This window comes from Pelophylax lessonae (genome assembly GCF_965119305.1).
Source record: "Pelophylax lessonae genome assembly, chromosome: 6".
Lineage (NCBI taxonomy): Eukaryota > Metazoa > Chordata > Amphibia > Anura > Ranidae > Pelophylax > Pelophylax lessonae.
The window spans coordinates 279,564,871-279,583,988 of record NC_138773.1 but is presented as its reverse complement, the minus strand read 5'-3'; the positions used below and the strand labels follow the sequence as shown (position 1 = coordinate 279,583,988).

The window sequence follows — 19,118 nt, the reverse complement described above, 5'->3', positions numbered from 1 at the left end:
TACATCACTCTGAAGATCATAGGCTTTCCTAGCCTGTATGACATCATTCTGATCTGGTAGGCATGTCCATTGGTGCAGATAATGGCGGTAGTCAATATCACTGACCAGTTTCTGGCACAACTTAGCAGCAACAACTGAGACCATATCTACAGGCAGGTTCACTTTTGTCTTTGTCTTCTCAAAGTCTTTCTTGTAAAGAAGGTCACTGGGAAGCTTAGACGCTTTCAAGTACCAGGCCAATTTATTGTCAGCATGAGCTGTGGGTGTTCCAATGTAGTGACCTTTCTGCTTCTCGTGGGTCAACTTGTATTTGTACTGTAAATTGTAAAAAAAAACATCAAATATTCTGTTCTATGATATATAAGATACTTAAATACATGGGATCAACCAGCAGGTAAAATAAAAATATAAAACTGCTATCACGCACATTTGCAAAATGTATGATAAATGGTTGGTCCACAGGTCCAAAATAGGGGGTGCGTCAGAATAAAGTTAGTGGCAGGAAACTTCACAAGAAATTGACTTGGTGTTTGTGAATACTCATAGGAAGCAATTGGAGTTGGCACAACCTGGTCTAAAGAAGACTGCTTAATATTGAAATTATACCACTGAATTGAACTTTTCTTTTTAAAGTTTATGGTTGTCACATCACTCTATACACAGTTGGTTTTATGTCTATTTCTGGAAATTCCTACATACATTTTTTAGGCATTTGTTGGGGAAATTGGTGTGGTAATACTGAACTATTTATATATTAATGCCTTTTCTATTTTGACTCCCTTCCTGTCTTTTGACCCTGCCCTATGTCTCCACCTCTAACTAAAACAAGCATACCTGCATTTCTCTTTTTATTACTCCTCATTTATCCCTGTGTCATATTGCTGGTGTGTTACTGTTTCTACTATTCTATTATTGTATCAGCAGTCTGCAAAATGTGCATTAACATAGGTAATGTTAAATGTTAAAGGGGATCTATAATGGTTTGTGATATTTGTTATTTAGTTTTTTTCTTCAATTTTTAATGGTATAAATTTTTAAACCAAGCTATTGCTGTATATCTGTTGTTTTTGCTATCTACTGTATATATATATATAGATATATATATATATCTATATATATATATATATATATATACACAGGCTTTGTTATACAATAAACATCTAATACACAACCACAACAGATTCCCAGAGCACTGTGGGTTATTTAAAAATATATAATACAGCGGTAGTTGCCTGCCTTTAGCTTTGCTTTGTCTGAATATAACTTGGGACTGAGTTAATGGCATGAGTCATATATGTATATGTATATATATATATACAGTATAAGTATATATATATATATATAAGTCATATATAAGTCATGGCAATAGTCCCTATTGTGTGTAAATGTTGGCTGTCAATAAACAGCAGACTTTACAGAAAAGTGTGAGCTTGTGAAACATAACAATGAGCCTAAAGTTTCACATGTTGTCTCAAAAACATATGCCAAATTATTATTAAAAAAGGCAAAAAACATTTTAAAAAAAATTTAAATTTTTAGTCCTGGACAACAAAAAATTAAGAAAGCAATGATGTACCAGAAAGTTATGCATTTCTCTTAAATATAATTTAGAATACTCACATCACTTGCAATCTCTCTAGAGGCTTTAGCTGCTTTGATGGCGATAGCATCAGCTTTCATGTCGTAGATCATCTTCACTTTATCCCAGCTATCTCTGTACTGTTTCTAGAAAAGTAAAACATAATTATTTAAACTTTATGACACATACAGATTTTTTGAAGTTATTATATTCACTGGACTTTAGAAAACGTAGATGATCCCCTGATGACGTCAGCACGGACTGATGAAACGTACGTCGGGAACGTGAGATTGTAACCACAGAGGAACTTCTGGTCAAGGTGGAACACAGGTGGAACGCGGAAGCGGCGTTCCCATCCCTTGTCACCGCGATTCCTACAGCTAAAGGCTTTTCTTTTATCTGGATGTAGTAAGTGCATTTTTAAATCTATTAAACGATTTAATATGAGGTACAGCACCATGAGAGCCTCTTTCTTTCTCCACTTATGTCACGGTCCTGATTAAAACCACGGTTTGGCTACACACTCTTCCTGCTAAGAAAGTGTACTCTACATCAAGTGCCAATTTATATGTGGATATATATCGGTGTGAGATTTAGGGTCCGAGTATATGCTGAAAGGATTACGCTTATGTGACCCCCAATAATCAAGGGGTTCCATATTTCTGTTAAGCAGTAAGATTTGCTTGCACTGGGAGAACGAGTGAAGGTGGAGGCTTAAAGGAATACACACTTCTATCAAGTTTAAGATTTCCTATCAGCTGCTCATATTTGGATTATCTGTTTGATGTTTTGAGCACTAGAAACTTGATATATTTAATTGATTTATTGTCACTCCCTATTGATTGAGCACTGGAGTTTGACACATTTAATTTTACTTCACTGTTCACTATTAAGCACGTTGTGGTTTATATAATTTACATAATTTGATTAATTTCTTGTTGAGCACCGTACCTTTATATATTTTGCATTTAGAAAACGTATAACCACTTACATGGCTGACATTTACAGCGTTTGCCCTTGACAACATAATCTCTGGTGTGTCTGGCATGACATGAATGGTTCTCTTGTCTTGTTCCCAAGCTTCTTTGTATTTGCTCTTTAAACAAGAAATGTTTGTGATTATAAATCTGGTAATTTGACAATTTAATTCTAGAATTATCATAGCATAGACAAAATGGTGGACATACAGAGCTGATCTGGTCAGCATTGGTCTTTGCCAGGACAATAGCTGGTGGGTCCACAATGCTGGTAAATTTAATGCCGCTGGCCGGCTGGCGATAATGGTGTTCGCTTAAGATCTCCTGGGCATTCTTCACTTTCTTAACTTCCACCGAGTCGTTAGGGAACCAACCACACCCACGGATCCATTCCAGATCTGATTTGTAGATGGCCTAGAAAAATGAAGGGTAATGGTACAAGTTGATGCAAAAGTTTCTAGCACTAGACCTTTAAAGTACATCTAAGGGCTCCTGTGTGACAGCCTAAACATGTCCCAAGTCCAGTTAACATGTAACGCACATAATCATAATGTAGAATAAAACTTCCTGTACCTCCCCTGAGTATTTGAATCCGCCTTCATTTGCTCCTAGTATACTCCTCCCACGAGACACTGCACCTCACAGTAGTAGGATTATAGCAGCAGTGCTGGCAGTCTAGAAGTCAGTGGGCAGGGCTAGGTGTGGCCAGGTGCTAACTGGCAAACTACAGGCTTAAAAAATAGCAGCAATAATGATGATAGCCATGACTTCTGCATTACACTGTAGGTTCTGAATTTCGGGGCAGTGCAGCAGCGCTGTCTCCCCATTAAAGAAAGCTGCATTATGTTAATTTAACTGATGGAATCAATAGATATTTGTGAGACTTTACAGGGAGAATAATGGAAATCATAAGTGTAGATGCACTTTTAATATACAGTAGAGATGTAACATATCATAATTTAATGGGAGGCCTTGAGTTCTTAAATCTGATACAGATGGTTCTGATTGTAAATGTAATTTGTGTGTAGGAAGGAGCTTTAATGAAATGTTGTATTATACACAAGTAGCATTGATGGTTTAAGAAACTTTATGAATTTCTGTAGGCGTTTGTTGTAATATACAGTATTGCCACCCAGTCGTATTGTAGTGATTCATATACTCACGTCGCTCTGCAAATCATAGGCTTTCCTAGCCTGAATACAATCATTCTGGTCAGGGTGACAGGTCCATTGGTGCAGGTAATGACGGTAGTCAATTTCACTGGCAGCCGCCTGCACTTGCTTGGCTGTTAGGATGGACACCGCATCCACTGGTATGTGAACCTTAGTCTTGGTCTTTTCATAATCTTTTTTGTAGATCCTGTCAATTGGCAGTTTACCAGATTTGATCAACCACATCAGTTTAGGATCATCTTTGGCAGATGGGGCCCCAATGTAGTGTCCTTTCTGCTTCTCATATGCAGTCTTGTATTTGTACTGCAAAAAATAAATGTGTTTATTTAATATCACTATGAAAGGCTTTGGCTAATTCAACAAAGCAATGCAAAAATGCAGGTGAAGGTGCAAAGTAAATTCACCCAAAGCAGCCACACAAAATCCAGTTTAAGAAGTCATTATAAAGATTAATTCAGAGTTGGTACTAGGAGTCACTATGCTCATACATAAATTTGTGATGTTGGCAGGTTTTTACAGTGATCTAAAGAAGTACTAGTCAAATTTACAATATTGTCTAGTCAAAAACCAGAAAAATGTTTACAGTATAAATAATCCATAATGCCTGGGTATTTTTTGAACAATATGCTGCAGCTACAGATTTCACTACTTTGGCACCTGCTGGTAAAATCTAGTAGTGCAGAATGCCACAAACCAGTGATTGTTATGGTTCTTCACAGTATTTCACTGCTTTGACTTTAGGCAACAAAGTAGTGTAAGCAACAGAAGGATGAGGGTATTGCGCTGTTGTTGACATGTGGCTCTGTAAAAGGTGGGAACCCTCCTAACTAAAATATGGATGGGCTCCAGTCAAGCAAATGTTTCCCATTTTTTTTTTTTTGGAAATCTTCTTGAATTGATTTTACTAAAGTGTAAATAAGCCAAAAAACAAATTCTAACTGGATTTAGCAGTAAAACTTACTTTCTTGGTGTAAATAAGATTTAATATTTATTAACCACTTGCCGACCACCCGCCGGCTTTTTACTGCGGCAGGGCGGCTCGGCTGCGTCCAGTCACGTAGTACTACGTGACTAGACTGCATGTGGTTTCGGCTGCTGGAGCCGCGCTCTCAATGTGTTTAGACACAGCGGGAGGCGGGCCGTGGGAGGAGTGGAGGTGATTGCCTCTGCCCTTCCGCGATTGTCCGGAAAACGGTGAGAAGATCCACCTGCTTATGTAAACAAAGCAGGGGGATCTTCTGTGAAGATAGGCAGGGACAGATCAGCAGTGTCAGCTAAGCTGACAATGAGATCTGTCTGTGCCTGTCACAGAACCCCCCCCCCACACACACACACACACACACACAAGTCAGTAAGCACTTTAGGCATACATTTAACCCCTTGATCACCCATAGTGTTAACCCCTCCCCTGCCAGTGTCATTATTACAGTAACAGTGCATATTTTTAGAACTGATTACTGTAGTAATGTCACTGGTCCCCCCACAAGTGTCAAAAATGTCAGTCAGGGGTCCGATCTGTCTGCCGCAATGTCGCAGTCCCGTAAAAAATCACAGATCGCCGCCATTACTAGTAAAAAAAAACAATAAAAATGACATAAATCTTTCCCGTAGTTAGTAGACGCAATAACTTTTGCGCAAACCAATCAAAATACGCTTATTGCGATTTTTATTTACCAAAAATATGTAGCAGAAAACAAATTGGTCTAAAATGTTAAAAAATTTAGATTTTTAAAAAAAAAATTTGGGGAATGTTATATAGCAGAATGTGAGAAATATTGGGTTTTTTTTTTCAAAATTGTCGGTCTTTTTTGTTTATAGTGCAAAAAATAAAAATCGCACAGGTGATCAAATACCACCAAAAGAAAGCTCTATTTGTGGGGGGAAAAAACGTAAAATTAGTTAAGTACAGCATCGCACGACTGCGCAATAGTCCATTAAATGTAACGCAGTGCCAAATCGCAAAATAGGGCATGGTCATTGAGGGGGCAAATCCTTCCAGTCCAGAAGTGGTTAACCAGTGTTACATCTGACAATTTTTGTCATTGGACATACAGTACCTTAGTATATCCAGTATATTCTTTACATTGACACTGACATTGGCATAAAAAATTGTCGGGACAAATGTAAGAATGATTCTTACGTCACTGGCGATGTCTCTTGAAGCCCGGGCGCTGCGAACGGGGATAGCATCTGCTCTTAAGTCATAACTCTTCTTGGTTTCATTCCAGTCTTTCTTGTAGAGTTTCTGAAAAATTAAAAAAAAAAAATAACATATAGGTCACTAACTATTTTTAATTCATGAGTAAGTAAATAATAGATACATTTTAAAAGCATTTATTTTTTGTATCTGTTTCCAAAATCATTTGTAAAAAGTAAAAAAAAGGAATATATAGGGTTAGATTAAAAAAAATAAAAAATAAACTGTACTTATAATTTATATTTCAGTTTAAACCAAAATTTTTTATTTTGGTTTTGGATAGGGTAGTTGTGGAGTTAAAAGCCATCTCATGTATTTATTGCTGTCTGTGTTCCTTTTTCGTTACTTTTTCTCAATAGCAAATACGCAAACAAAGAAAAACTGACAGGGATCCCATCCAAAATGAAAAAAAGTTTTTGCTTTAGATATATTTTAACAATTTTTTGCAGTTCTTTAATTGGTCAACAGGTTTCACCACTTAATTTCTCACTCATTACTGTATGTAGCACTGCCCCCTAGAGGGCCACTGAGAATTTCACTTTGTGGGTCCTCTGGGCTACCTTTAGCAACTGACAGTAGATAAACGGCATTAAAAGTTCTTGGCTCAGACAATAATCAGTCCAGGGGATTTGGTTTTTGTGTGTTATTTAGAACTGGGATGGGAGAAGGGATGAGTGGGATACACCAAATAGTAACTATGCACAATTCTGAGGACAACTGACTGTAGAATGCGGCAAGGCCGCTGCTTCACCCTGCCACTGAAGTGAAGATAAATTGACTGTTCTCACTTGAATATTCTCTTCAGGGTTAACAACTTGGCACCCCCATTACTCCCACTGCCTGTGTGCTGACTCTAGCCACTGGAGTGGTCCCCTTCCTGGGCAGACCCTTTGGCAAGCTCCCCTGTACTCACCGACACTGTTTTTTTAGAGTTGCTCTGCCTTCACCTCCACAGTCAGCTTCCACTGGACCTCTGGGTTCAGCCACACTTTCTGGTCCACTAGGCCGACTGCCTGTGACCACCATCCAGAGAAAACAGGAGGAGACACAGCCGTCACCCTCCTCCTGGGACCTGGCTTCCCACCCAAAGACACCCTGTCACATGTGCCCTTGGCTTTTCTAACGTATCCCAGGATGCACCACTGTTTGTGCCAACCCACTGAGATAGTTACAAAAGCTCTTGTCTCACTGCCTTTGTTTCCTCCACTGTCCAACAAGCTCCCCTATTGGATAAAGTGGGGACACTACCTTAGTCCAGATGAATCACACCCTGGACACATGTAACAAGCCTAACTACTAACCAGGCTCCCCTGATAAGCAGACAGAGCAACTATACTTTCCCTACCTTGGAGGGGGGCTACATGTATAACCCAGGACTTTCCTGAAGAAGGGGTATGTGCAAGCAAACAAAAGGATATTTCTGAAAAGAGTGGTGGATAAACAGGACTCCCAGGACTTAAGGTCAGGCAGACACATTAAAGCATTTCTTTAAACTGGTTGTACTGTGTCTGCAGAAAGCCTTCCCAAGAAGCAGGCAAAAAATTTGCATTGGCAAATTTATCAGGAGATAGCAGTAGCAACAAAAACATGTCATATTTATAAACTTGTTGAGTTGTCTAGGTATTGTACAGTATTTTTTTTTTATATATTATCTTATTTTTACTTTTGTGAATCAAATACGCTTTTTCGAAATGCATCTGGATGACAAAAAAGCAGAAGAATAACGACGTCAGCAACAAGTTTCCCATGAGGCAGAACCAAGTAAAATTCCAATAGGTTCCTGTTTTTTAGGCCTCTTTAATTAGACTTACTTCACTGACATTGGCAGCGTTGACTTTGGACTGTACCATTCCTGGAGTGTCTGATGGGAGGCTGAATTTAGTCTTTTCACGATCCCATGCATCTCTGTACACCCGCTACACAGAAAGGAAAAACATATATAAAAAGTTTTGAATCAACAACAAATATTACGAAAATACAATATTACTACAATGATAGGAATACTAAAGTTGCTGGATAAAGCAAATTGCAGCTAAACAGTCATAACAGAACGAAAGCATTTTTAAATCTCAATGTTTCAGTACTTTAAAAGAAATCTGTCACCAGGAAAATGCAGAAATTGAATAAATATATTGTCTTACATTTAGCTAGATAAGCAGTATTAAGATATAAGATTAGGTTGAACCTAATGGACTTTTCTCCACCTTTCTTTACAATATACTCACATCACTAATCTGGAGAGCATTGGTTTTGGCTAGGACAATTCCTGGAGCATCGACAATGCTGGTGAATTTAATGGTGTCAGGAGCCTGGCGATAGTGGCGCTCACTTAGAATCTCCTGAGCTTTCTTCACTTTGTTAACCTCCAGAGAGCCATTAGGAATCCAGCCACAACCACGGATCCATTCCAAGTCAGACTTGTATAACCACTGGGAACAAAATTACACCATTTGTGGATTAGACCCGAGAATTTAATCAGTGATGACAGCGTAGTAATACTTTACAAGCCTACCCATTAGACCTTAGAAAGTCAACTTTATGGTTAATTATATGTAAAACAACCAGAGATGTTCTATATCAGTTACATACACCTGATATCAATAATAATAATAATAATAATAAGTATCTTTATATTTTAAAATGGTTTACCCTAAAAGCCTATTTGAAACCTTTTAATGTTATGGGTTTGCTAAAGACAGACAGAAAAATTTACTTACATCACTGCGCAAGTCATAGGCTTTCCTGGCCTGGATAACATCATTCTGGTCTGGCAGACATGTCCATTGGTGGAGGTAGTGGCGATAGTCAATGTCGCTGACTAATTTCTGGCAGTTCTTGGCCAGAAGCACAGAGAGCATTTCCACAGGAGTTTGATAATGGGTCTTTTGTTTCTCGAAATCCTTTTTATACACACGATCGCTCTGGATTTTAGCAACATGCAAGGCCCACACCAACTTAGGATCATCCTGTAGGCTTCTGAAGCCAACATGATGTCCTTGCTGTTTGCGGTATCCAATCTTGTATTTGTACTAGAGTAATAAAAAATAACAATTTTATATCACTTGTATTTACCACATTGCAAAGTTTACCATAGATGATTAAACTCCATTATTAAAACTCACATCACTAGCGATGTCTCTTGATGCTCTGGCAGACTTGATTGGAATAGCATCTGCTCTTATATCATAGCCCTTCATCTTTGCCTTGTCCCAGTCCAGCTGGTATTGTTTCTGTAATGGAAAATGTTTAGTTTCAGCTATTCAAATATAGTGATAGTATATTAGCCATATATCTACTCATGTTTAAGACTTTTAAAATAGCCTCCTTATTTGAAAAGGATCCCCACCTGGTCCTCCACCAGGATAATACCTAAAATTGCAAAAATATAGAGCCTAGAGCTGCACCACACCAGCTTCATCGAGAATTCTTTATAACTCCTCCCGCTGGTTTGTTTGTAGATGTTTGTCTAATATGTTATAGAGCAAGGGCAATATCTGAACAAAGGATTGCTTGACCGATACTGAAGTAATATTAAGCCATTAAATAAAATGAGGAAGAATTTTTTTTACCAAAAATAGCTACCTGTAAGGTAAGGTAAGTACAGGTAAGCACAAATGCTTAAGCACTGAAAATACCAAAAATGCTCATAAAATACAAAGCTGGTCATAGATTACACAACCTGATTGTACAATTTTCTTTAGATCTACCAATAGCTATGTAGTACAAGGATACGCCCCCTGATGATGTCAAGTGTGACGAAACATGTTGAGAGGAGCCTAACCACATGATACTGGTATGCTACTGGAGGTCGGCCATGTTTTGGGATGAAAATAAACTTACACCGCTATACTTTTATGCCTTTTATTCTTGGATTTTATGTGAGTACCCTGTGTGCAGACTTCTATGAATGTTATAATAAAGCTTTTATGATATTTTTGTTACTTTTCATTTATAACGAGGAACAATATATTCGCTGGGGCCATTCCATTGGGCTTTACATCAAAAGCAATTGATATACATGCTGTCCGGTTGGATTCCACTCACTTGCTGGTCTGTGGTAGATGTCCGTTTCATTTGGCTAATCTTTTCCTGAATGCTGGGTTTTTTTAAACCGTCTGGTAAGAGGCTGCATGCTTTATACTTTCCTGGTGGTGGATATACCGACAGCATAATCTTCACATATATCTGATTTCGTTTCACTGGGGGACCATTTGGAGCTATTTATTTTTTATGAGTGCGCCCATTTTTATGTGATTTATACGATTATCCTTCACCAAGAGGACATTGTGTCAGCTGCTCATTTTTTTTTCCTTCTTTGGACTTTGCAATTCATACTATTGTCACATTATACATATGTCCTAGCGCAATTATCTCTTGTTTTATGTATGTAGTACAAGGGCCTGCCTAATTGTCTACAGTGTGAATGGATAGATAAGTACATAGGAGGGAGTGGACAGAGACACTCAGATGTCAAGTCCCATTCACATCTCTGTGTAGCGGGAACTCACATTCCTGCATACGTTTTTTTTTTCCGGGCATGTTGGAGCGTTTTCGCTTGTCACACATAGGGCAGCCCATTCAGTTAAACGGGCTGCCCTACATGCAGCAATCACCACAAAGAAGCTCCGGAACATGTTTTAGAGTGGAGCATGGTACGTTTTTACTGTGCTTTTTGATGCATTTGCAGTGTGTTCTGAAACACAAGACAAAGGGCATTATGTGTTCAGAAAAGCACAGATGTGACTGGAACCTCATTGTTCTGATGTAAACACACCAATTTCACTTTCAGGCCCCTTTCACACTTAGCTTAGTGGGAACGTCTACCCCATTGGTTTTTCTGATATCTATTAAGAAGTACATATAGCCACAAGACCACTTCAAGACAAGATACCACAATCTATTGATACGGTGTGTGATTTAACACAAATATCTCCACCTCTTTAGACTATCTTTCCCAGATCCCTATATGATGACATATTTTTGTATCACCAGACTGGGAATACATGCCACTTGTTATAGCGCTCCCATATTCGCCAGGACAGACATATACAGTACTGTGGCACCACACATGTAGCCACATCGTGGGAAAGAATTTATACAGCATTTGTAATCAAGCATACATTGTCCTCTTTTATGATGCTGTTGTTATAATTTTTTTTTTCTTTTCTGTGGAAATACATTTTTGTGATCGCTCTCTCAAAAATCACGAAGAAGCAGAACCTTCTCGAAAAATGTCGAGAAGAACCTGCGTATATATGCTTTGTGACTTTAAAGGTTTAAGGTTTTAAAGTATCAGCCTTTTGCCATCACTATATTATTGTCCAGTCTATAGAGAGCAATTGTGTCCTTCTGCGGCTTTTTTTGTCTTTTATATATGTTTTTTTCAAATTGTTGTAATATATATTACTTTTTATATTTCTACCCATATTTCTATCCAGTCCTTACAGAGTACCATTAAAGTCCATGATAGCCTCAAAAAATGGTTACTCTATAAATGAATAAATATAGGACGTAGGTACTGTTAACAAACAAATATGTTTCATGGCACATACTCTATAGAGTGGAAACACAAGTGTTTTGGCGCATTTTTCTTGTGATATTCATAGGGCAGCCCGTTAATTTCAATGGGCTGTGCTACATGTGGCAAAGTTCCTCCTGGGACATTTTGTCATGTCATGGGTTGCACATTTTTTACTGTGCATTTTGCTGTGTTTTTCCCTAATTTATTCACATGGCAATATGTGTGTCTGCTTCTTTATTTGGTATACCGTTAACAATAATGGCACCAAAAGCTCAACTAGTTAATTTGTGTATAAAGGTAGCCATACACTATACCAGTGATGGCAAACCTTTGCACCCCAGATGTTTTTAAACTACATTTCCCATGGTGCTCATGCACTCTGCACTGTAGTTAAGCATCATGGGAAATGTAGTTCCAAAACACCTAGGGTGCAAAGGTTCGCCATCACTGCACTATACAATCTGTTTGTATAATCTCTGTACAATTCCCTTTTAGATTTGCCAAAACTATATAATAAGAGGACACACTACCTATCCAATCAGATTGTATAGTGTATGGTGAGCTTTACAAAACCCAGGACACATTTGCCCTGTTTTTTATATTACAGCTCTTTCCACATAGACCTGCACACTCTGCCGAATAAACAATCACTGCCTGTGTATTAAGGGAGAATTGTATTTACTGATTGCATTGGAAAAACGTGCACCTGATGAAGGTGGGGGGTAGTACTCTGCTGGAAGGGGGGAGGGCAGATGCAGGGTTTATGCTAATGAGGTGAGCTGGTAATGTCCTTCCTGTGTCACATCCCAAGGTTTATCCAAGAAGTAATGGAGAAGTTTTTTTTTTTTTTTTATAAAGCCAGCTGGACACTGAGGTAAGAAGTGTGTAAGATAAATAGAAGCTTTTACATTAAGTACCTTAATAATATATTGGTACATGGGGGAGCTGAAATTTAGAGGAGAAAAAAAGGTGAACTTATCCTTTAAAGTGATAAAATGTGGGGAAATGTGCATGTATTACAGAGATGCACTGGATGTTTTAATTCAACCTTCACATACACCTTAAAGGATAACAAAATAAAAAAGGGATATGAAGGAAACAAAAATGCATAGCAGAGATGTGAAGTACTGTAGTTATATTTGGGTCCCCTGACTATGGGTTTTGTAATGATTGTATCCTATGTACACTACATAGAAAAAAAAATTTAAATCTCCCTATTTATAGTTTGTTGGAGAGATGGGAAGGAGAATTTAATAGTGAATTCCAAATGATCACAGACTAAGGGATCTGAAAACTGCAATCAGCGTAGCATACTTACATTGCTTATGTTGACTGCATTGATCTTGGACTGTACCATCTGTGGGGTGTCAGAAGGCAAATGGAACTTGGTCTTCTCCTTGTTCCAAGCATCTTGGTAAATGCTCTATTTGTACAATATAAAAGAAAGTCACCAATTGCAAAAGTTTGTTAAATCACAGAAAAAAAAGCTGTGAATGATAAGAAATCTTACACTGCTCAGCTGCAGGGCATTATTCTTTGCCAAAACCACATCTGGAGAGTCAACAACACTGGTGAATTTGATGGTGTCAGGATGCTGGCGATAGTGACGCTCACTTAGGATTTCCTGAGCTTTCTTCACTTTATTCACTTCCAAGGAATCATTAGGAATCCATCCACAACCACGGATCCATTCCATGTCAGATTTATATAGCCACTGAAAATAAATATAAATTATGATAAGAAATCTACAGTGAGCATAGCCCCAAACCCTCTTACTCCCAAATATATTCCTAAATATCGAATCTTGAATATCAATTTAATAAAACTGTAAATAATACCCCTCTTCAACTTTAAGCTGCACTCAGAGCAAAATATAGTTAAAGTAGTTATGTATTCACTAAAACTTCAGTAAATGTATTTTGAATTCAACTAGTCTATGCACATGAATATGACATCAGCCTCTTGAAATATTCTATACAGAAAAACTCAGAGAGGGACAGGGAGGACAGCACTAAGACCCAGTCAGTTGTGTTGTATGAATCTGTGCTGACAAGCAACATGCTAAGAGAAGAGTCCAGTCTCAGGATGGGGGCAGGAAGGTGACCAAACTGTATTGCATTACTGCAGTAGAAAAGATTTAGGTCACTAGCTTTGCTGTGCTGTATAATAGGGCCATGTAAATCTTAGGACTGGATGGACAAAATTACACATTTTTTTGCATGCAAACAGTTCCCATATATGTACTTAAACTGTAATTAATTTCTTTCCTGGAGTCCAGGAAATTAAAAATAATTAAAATGCCAATAGTGATATACTGAATATATGTTAAAAAAAAAACACAGGAAAACAAGAGGCACTTGTTTCACAAAAAGGATATCAGGAAACTAGAGAAAGTTAATCAAAGGGCAACCAAACTGAATAGAGGTATGGAGGACCTTGGCTATGAAGAAAGATTGGCTGAACTGAATTTATTCTCTTTTGAAAAAAGGTGATTAAGGGTGGATATGATCGCCATGTATAAATACACAGGCAGTCAATATAGTAAACTTGATGTAGAGTTATTCACTTTAAGGTGAAGGTGGCACTCTTTACGTCTGGAGAAAAAGGCTTCTTCACAGGAATGGGTTCTTCACAGTAAGAGTTATGAAAATGTGGAATAGACTCTCTCTAGCAATTGTTCTGGTCAGCTCATTATATTTTTTTTAAAAAGGTCTGGGTGAATTTCTAAATGCATAAAATATACAGTAACAGAATATTAACATTTAAAGGGAAATAAGATCAGACATTGTTGATCCAGAGAATATCCAAATACCATCCAGGGAATCAGGAAGGAATGTATTTTGTTTCCCAGCAAGAGCAAATTATGTGCTTTATTGATTGCGTGATTTTTTTCACCTTCCTCTGGATCTTCTGTGGGGATTTGGTATATGGAGGTTTTCTATTTATTCTGTTTATTTTATTTTTTTATTGGTTGAAGGGGATAGATAGATTACATACATACAACGTTACATAGATAGATTTTTCAAACTATCTATGTAACGAAGTATGTTGGGAGGCCCTAGAAATAGATTGCCTCCCATTCCTGCAAGGGTAGCCTAATATGTTCAGATTTCCAACACATGGTCACTGTACAAGATCAAGGATCATTGAATGTACTTCACTACTGTTCAGAAGACCAAGGGCAAACTGTAAAGAAGGATGAAGCTGCTTGACCACTAGAGTTACTTACTCACTTTCCTTTACGATAATAAATAGACAATCCATTCATTATAAATACAAAGACAGATTTATTATAACAAAGACTTCTGGACTTTAGGCCCAAGTAGGAAGCTAACCACTGCCCATGCCAGAGGTTCTCTTCAGACATAAATGAATAACGTAGGAAAATGAGAGTATTCCCAAAGTATAACTAATTACAGGAAACAATACTCACATCACTTTGCAAGTCATAGGCCTTCCTGGCTTGGATGACATCATTCTGGTCTGGCAGACATGTCCATTGGTGGAGGTAGTGGCGGTAGTCAATGTCACTGACAAGTTTCTGGCAGTTCTTAGCCAACAGTACAGACAGCATTTCCACGGGGGTCTGATAATGAGTTTTTTGTTTTTCAAATTCCTTCTTATATTCCCGATCGCTCTGGATTTTGGCAACATGCAAAGCCCACACCAACTTTGGATCATCCTGGACGTTTCTGAATCCAACATGATGTCCTTGCTGCTTGCGGTATCCAGTCTTGTATTTATACTAGGAAAGAATAAACAATATCAGGCTGGATTACAAGTGTTAACTATATATTTTGTGGGTTGAATACATCTACTCTAGTGTATGCATATATAAAGTTTATGCTAGCCAAATTCATGTTTATATGAACAATCTAAACTGTAACTTAAAGAGATATTTGACATAAAGTACAGTGCATGTTAAAACAATCTAATTGTTCTTATTATGTTTGCACTTTGGGTTCTATGGCAGCCGTCGTGTCCCTTTTTGATTGCATGAAAAGCTGATGGCTCATTCTTTTTTTTCTGTTTTAAATCTATAACACCTTGATATGCAGCAATGAGGTTGATTTAGCAGAGAACATTTTTCTCAGTTAGCCAAGTGAGCTTGTGTTCTCTTTAAACATATTCAGGAACAGAAGAATAAAAAAAAAAAAAGGAATTTATTTTGGAGTGAGTAATGTGACTTTTGCTAAGTTACATTTTGTGTTAAACGTAAAATCCTTTTCAATGGATTGATTAAGGGAACACATGAAGTCTTTCACCCTTGGGTTACACTGCTTCCTACTGAAGAATTTGAAGAATTGAACACCTTCTATTACTAGCAAGCCTTATTTTTGTTGCAAACAGCACTGAAAGCATGATCACAAACAGCATCAAAAAAAACATTTTGATGCACTACAAGAAAATAATTTTATTTTGAGTGCAAACATTCTATTTTCTTTCTCATCCAATAATAAAACACAGAAAATGTTTCACCTTTAAGACATCTAAAAGATTTTAAACTGAGGGGTGGGCAACACAAAAAAACAAACACTAACAATCCCAGTAAACATAGCAGAGAACTGGGAACTGCCTGCAGCTCAAAGAGCTGCCTGAAGAACCTTACTACAAAAGGTGACATTAGATGCGACTGAAACGTCCATGGATTTTAGATCGAGGTTCCATGTGGTTCCTTGCAAACAGGAGCAGTAATTAGGAGATGCTTCCTTGACATTGTATGGTGGGAAAAAGAGCGCATGTGCAATACTCTACCCAGTGAATGATGTCAGCACTCAGTCCCAAAGAGTTAACCCTTCTGCAGTGGAAACTAGCAGGAAGCCGGGAATTTTCAAAGCACTCTGCGACCCATGTACTTGAGGTAGCTTCTGGTGCCCAGGCTGACCAGTTTATTCAAAAAGTGAGCATTCACAGGCAGGGCAAGTGCTGAGGCAATGGCAGCCACTCTTGACCTGGCAAGAATCTAGCAACTAACTATTTTAACAGAACAGAATCTAGAAAGCGCCCTATGTGAAAATGCCTAAAAATCACTTCCAGGCTATCCTGGTAATATCCAGTTCAGCAGGGTCTGGACGAAGCACTCCAAAGGCCACACCAAGAATGGCCGCACTGAATAGCTGCAATGAAAGAGAAAAGCATGCTGGTCACTAGAAAGAGAAAAGCATGCTGGTAGTAGGAGGGGTTTTGCTGGGCTGGCATACAGGTTTTTGTCTGCCGGTCTCCAATCCTCTTGTAGGTAGCAATATAGCATAACATAGTGTGAAAGACTTCCTCAAGAAAGAAAAAAGTATTCCTCGAGTAACTTGTCCCCACGTATAATTGGCACACAAGCCATTTTACTATTTAATGCTACAGTATTTATAAATACCCTTCCATTTCAATCTACATCCAGCTATGGCTATTTAAACTACCATAAAAGTATGATTTTTTTTTTTTTCTTACAATCACAGCAAAAAAAATGCTCAACATGATTGGTATTTTTTTAAATGCTTACCAGAATTTTTTCAGTGGAACTGATCTAAGTAGAGCCTCCCACTTAGCTCCTTTAGTGCAGAACATGGTAATGCATAAAATATCCAGAGCCGAAGGAGATAAAGAGTCTGCCATAATGTTTACTAAAATCAGTATACAATCAATATAATTGACCTAATTTCTCAATAAAGTTAATAAAACTGTAAAATATGGGTTAGTGTTTGTAGGGAGATGTTTGCAAATGACTAAAAATGTCTGCTAAATAATTATGGATAATGCAAATGGGACCATTGTAATTTTTTTTTTTTTTTTAATATATTAGTACAGTATTCCTTTAAGCTGCATGATCTTCTGGGTTTTTTTTGTGTACTTTTTCATGCTGGTGTGATCGCCTGTGTTCTATACTCACATCACTGGCGATATCCCTAGAAGCTCTGGCACTCTTGATGGAAATGGTGTCAGCCTTTATGTCATATCCTTTCATCTTGGAATCGTCCCATCCTTTGGTATATAATTTCTGATGGTACAAAAAGAATGTATGAGTTCAGCAAAAAAAAAATAAAAAATTCTTAGTAAAGTCCCTGCACATACAATGACTCCAACTTAGTCCAATACTTACATTACTGATGTTGACAGAGTTAGCCTTTGCAAGCAGGATCTCTGGTGTGTCTGGCATGACATGGATGGTTTTCTTGTCGATATCCCAAGCTCCAGTGTACAGGCGCTGGAAGGACAAACCAACGCACCAGTTCACTTTTTTCCAGTTAGAAAATGTAAAATGCTCAAAAGAAACTACATACTAGAACTGAATTTATTTATTATTTTTTTTGATAATCATTTCACACAAATAAACATTGCACATCTGTGCATCCTAAATACCCACAGCCAAAAAAAAAAAGAAGAAAAAAACGAACTTTGGAACTAAACATAAATTGTTCACATGTAAGACAGTTTCAAGAAAGTCTCCTATGATCTTTAGTCAACATGGGAGAAATTCTTTTTTTTTTTATTTAGAGGATAAGAAGTGTTTTTTTGGTATATTTAGGGTTAGGTTATTATTTAGGTTTATTTCATTTAGTTGGTTTTTGAGTTTTTCCTTTTCATGTAAATTATTTGGACTTTTTGTGTATTGTTGCTTTAATTTTCTTTCTGTCGAAAACATAAAATAAGTCAAAGGAGAGGCTATTTTTTAGCCGACACAGGTTGGATGAAAGTGGGTTTTTGTAACCATTAGGAGCCGTTTAGAGACCATTTCCTATTACAAGAACACCTTAATTGCATTCCAATGCATTGTGCCAAAGTGTTGAAATTTGGCCAAAATTTTTACCAAAATTGCAGGCTGATGGGAAGCTTCTGGTGCTCATCCTGTGCAACAATTCTGAACAACCCAGCTTTGTCTTAATGGATACAAAACTCTTTTTCACTTGTTCACACTTGCTCACACATGCACATAACACATAGTGGTTAATTTACTAAAGGCAAATAGACTGTGCACTTTGCAAAGTGCAGTTGCACTCTGCAAGAGCAGTTGTTCAAGAGTTAAGTAAATGAGAAGAAGCTCTGCTGACTTCCATCATCCAATCATGTGCAAACAAAAATGCTGTTTTTAAAATTTTCCTTGCATGTGATTGGGTATTCTTTGCAATCTGAAGCCTTACCTTTACTAAGCTCTGGAGCAACTGCACCTGCAGAGTGCAACTGAACTTTACAAAGTGCACAGTCTATTTGCCTTTAGTAAATCAACCCCTTAGTATATATTGCGTGTGCTCTGGTGTGCAATGTGCTTCACTGCATTGTCGTAATGCATTGCATTGCCTCTATATTCTCTATGTTTTCCTTCTGTAAAATGTTAAAGTTGCAATGCATTGGAGCTGCTCTTGGATAAAATTATGCTTGCATCACACACAATGCAAGGCACACAATGCATGTGAATAGGCCTTATACAAAACAAAGAATTTTTCCTTGTCTTTGCTTTGGGACCACATTGGGCAATGCTGTGGAAGGAACCACAGCATTGGTGACACAGCAGTGACAGCTTAAGCTCATGAAGAGCCCAACAGAAAAATAAGTATTTTACTGATTTACAGGCTGATTCTTCTCTAACTATAAAAAAACGAATACTAACTTCTACCATAAAAAAAAACTAATGGCAGCATCTCAATAGGGTTTCAGCAACTTCATATTGATAGTGGTCAACCTA

General features: G+C 37.7%; 1 protein-coding gene across 1 annotated transcript in view; it reads right to left on the bottom strand.

The window, feature by feature from the left end:
* NEB (nebulin) overlaps nt 1-19,118 on the bottom strand; it is a 284,716-nt gene that overhangs the window by 112,612 nt on the left and 152,986 nt on the right. The window contains exons 63-77 of the mRNA XM_082261121.1: nt 17,538-17,642; nt 17,328-17,435; nt 14,880-15,191; nt 12,957-13,160; nt 12,765-12,869; nt 9,048-9,155; nt 8,643-8,954; nt 8,151-8,354; nt 7,737-7,841; nt 5,869-5,973; nt 3,720-4,031; nt 2,767-2,970; nt 2,571-2,675; nt 1,621-1,725; nt 4-315 (exon numbers count right to left, since the gene is read on the bottom strand). Of these exons, the coding sequence (XP_082117247.1) occupies nt 4-315; nt 1,621-1,725; nt 2,571-2,675; nt 2,767-2,970; nt 3,720-4,031; nt 5,869-5,973; nt 7,737-7,841; nt 8,151-8,354; nt 8,643-8,954; nt 9,048-9,155; nt 12,765-12,869; nt 12,957-13,160; nt 14,880-15,191; nt 17,328-17,435; nt 17,538-17,642 (2,706 nt within the window). The remainder of the gene's footprint in view (nt 1-3; nt 316-1,620; nt 1,726-2,570; nt 2,676-2,766; nt 2,971-3,719; nt 4,032-5,868; nt 5,974-7,736; nt 7,842-8,150; nt 8,355-8,642; nt 8,955-9,047; nt 9,156-12,764; nt 12,870-12,956; nt 13,161-14,879; nt 15,192-17,327; nt 17,436-17,537; nt 17,643-19,118) is intronic.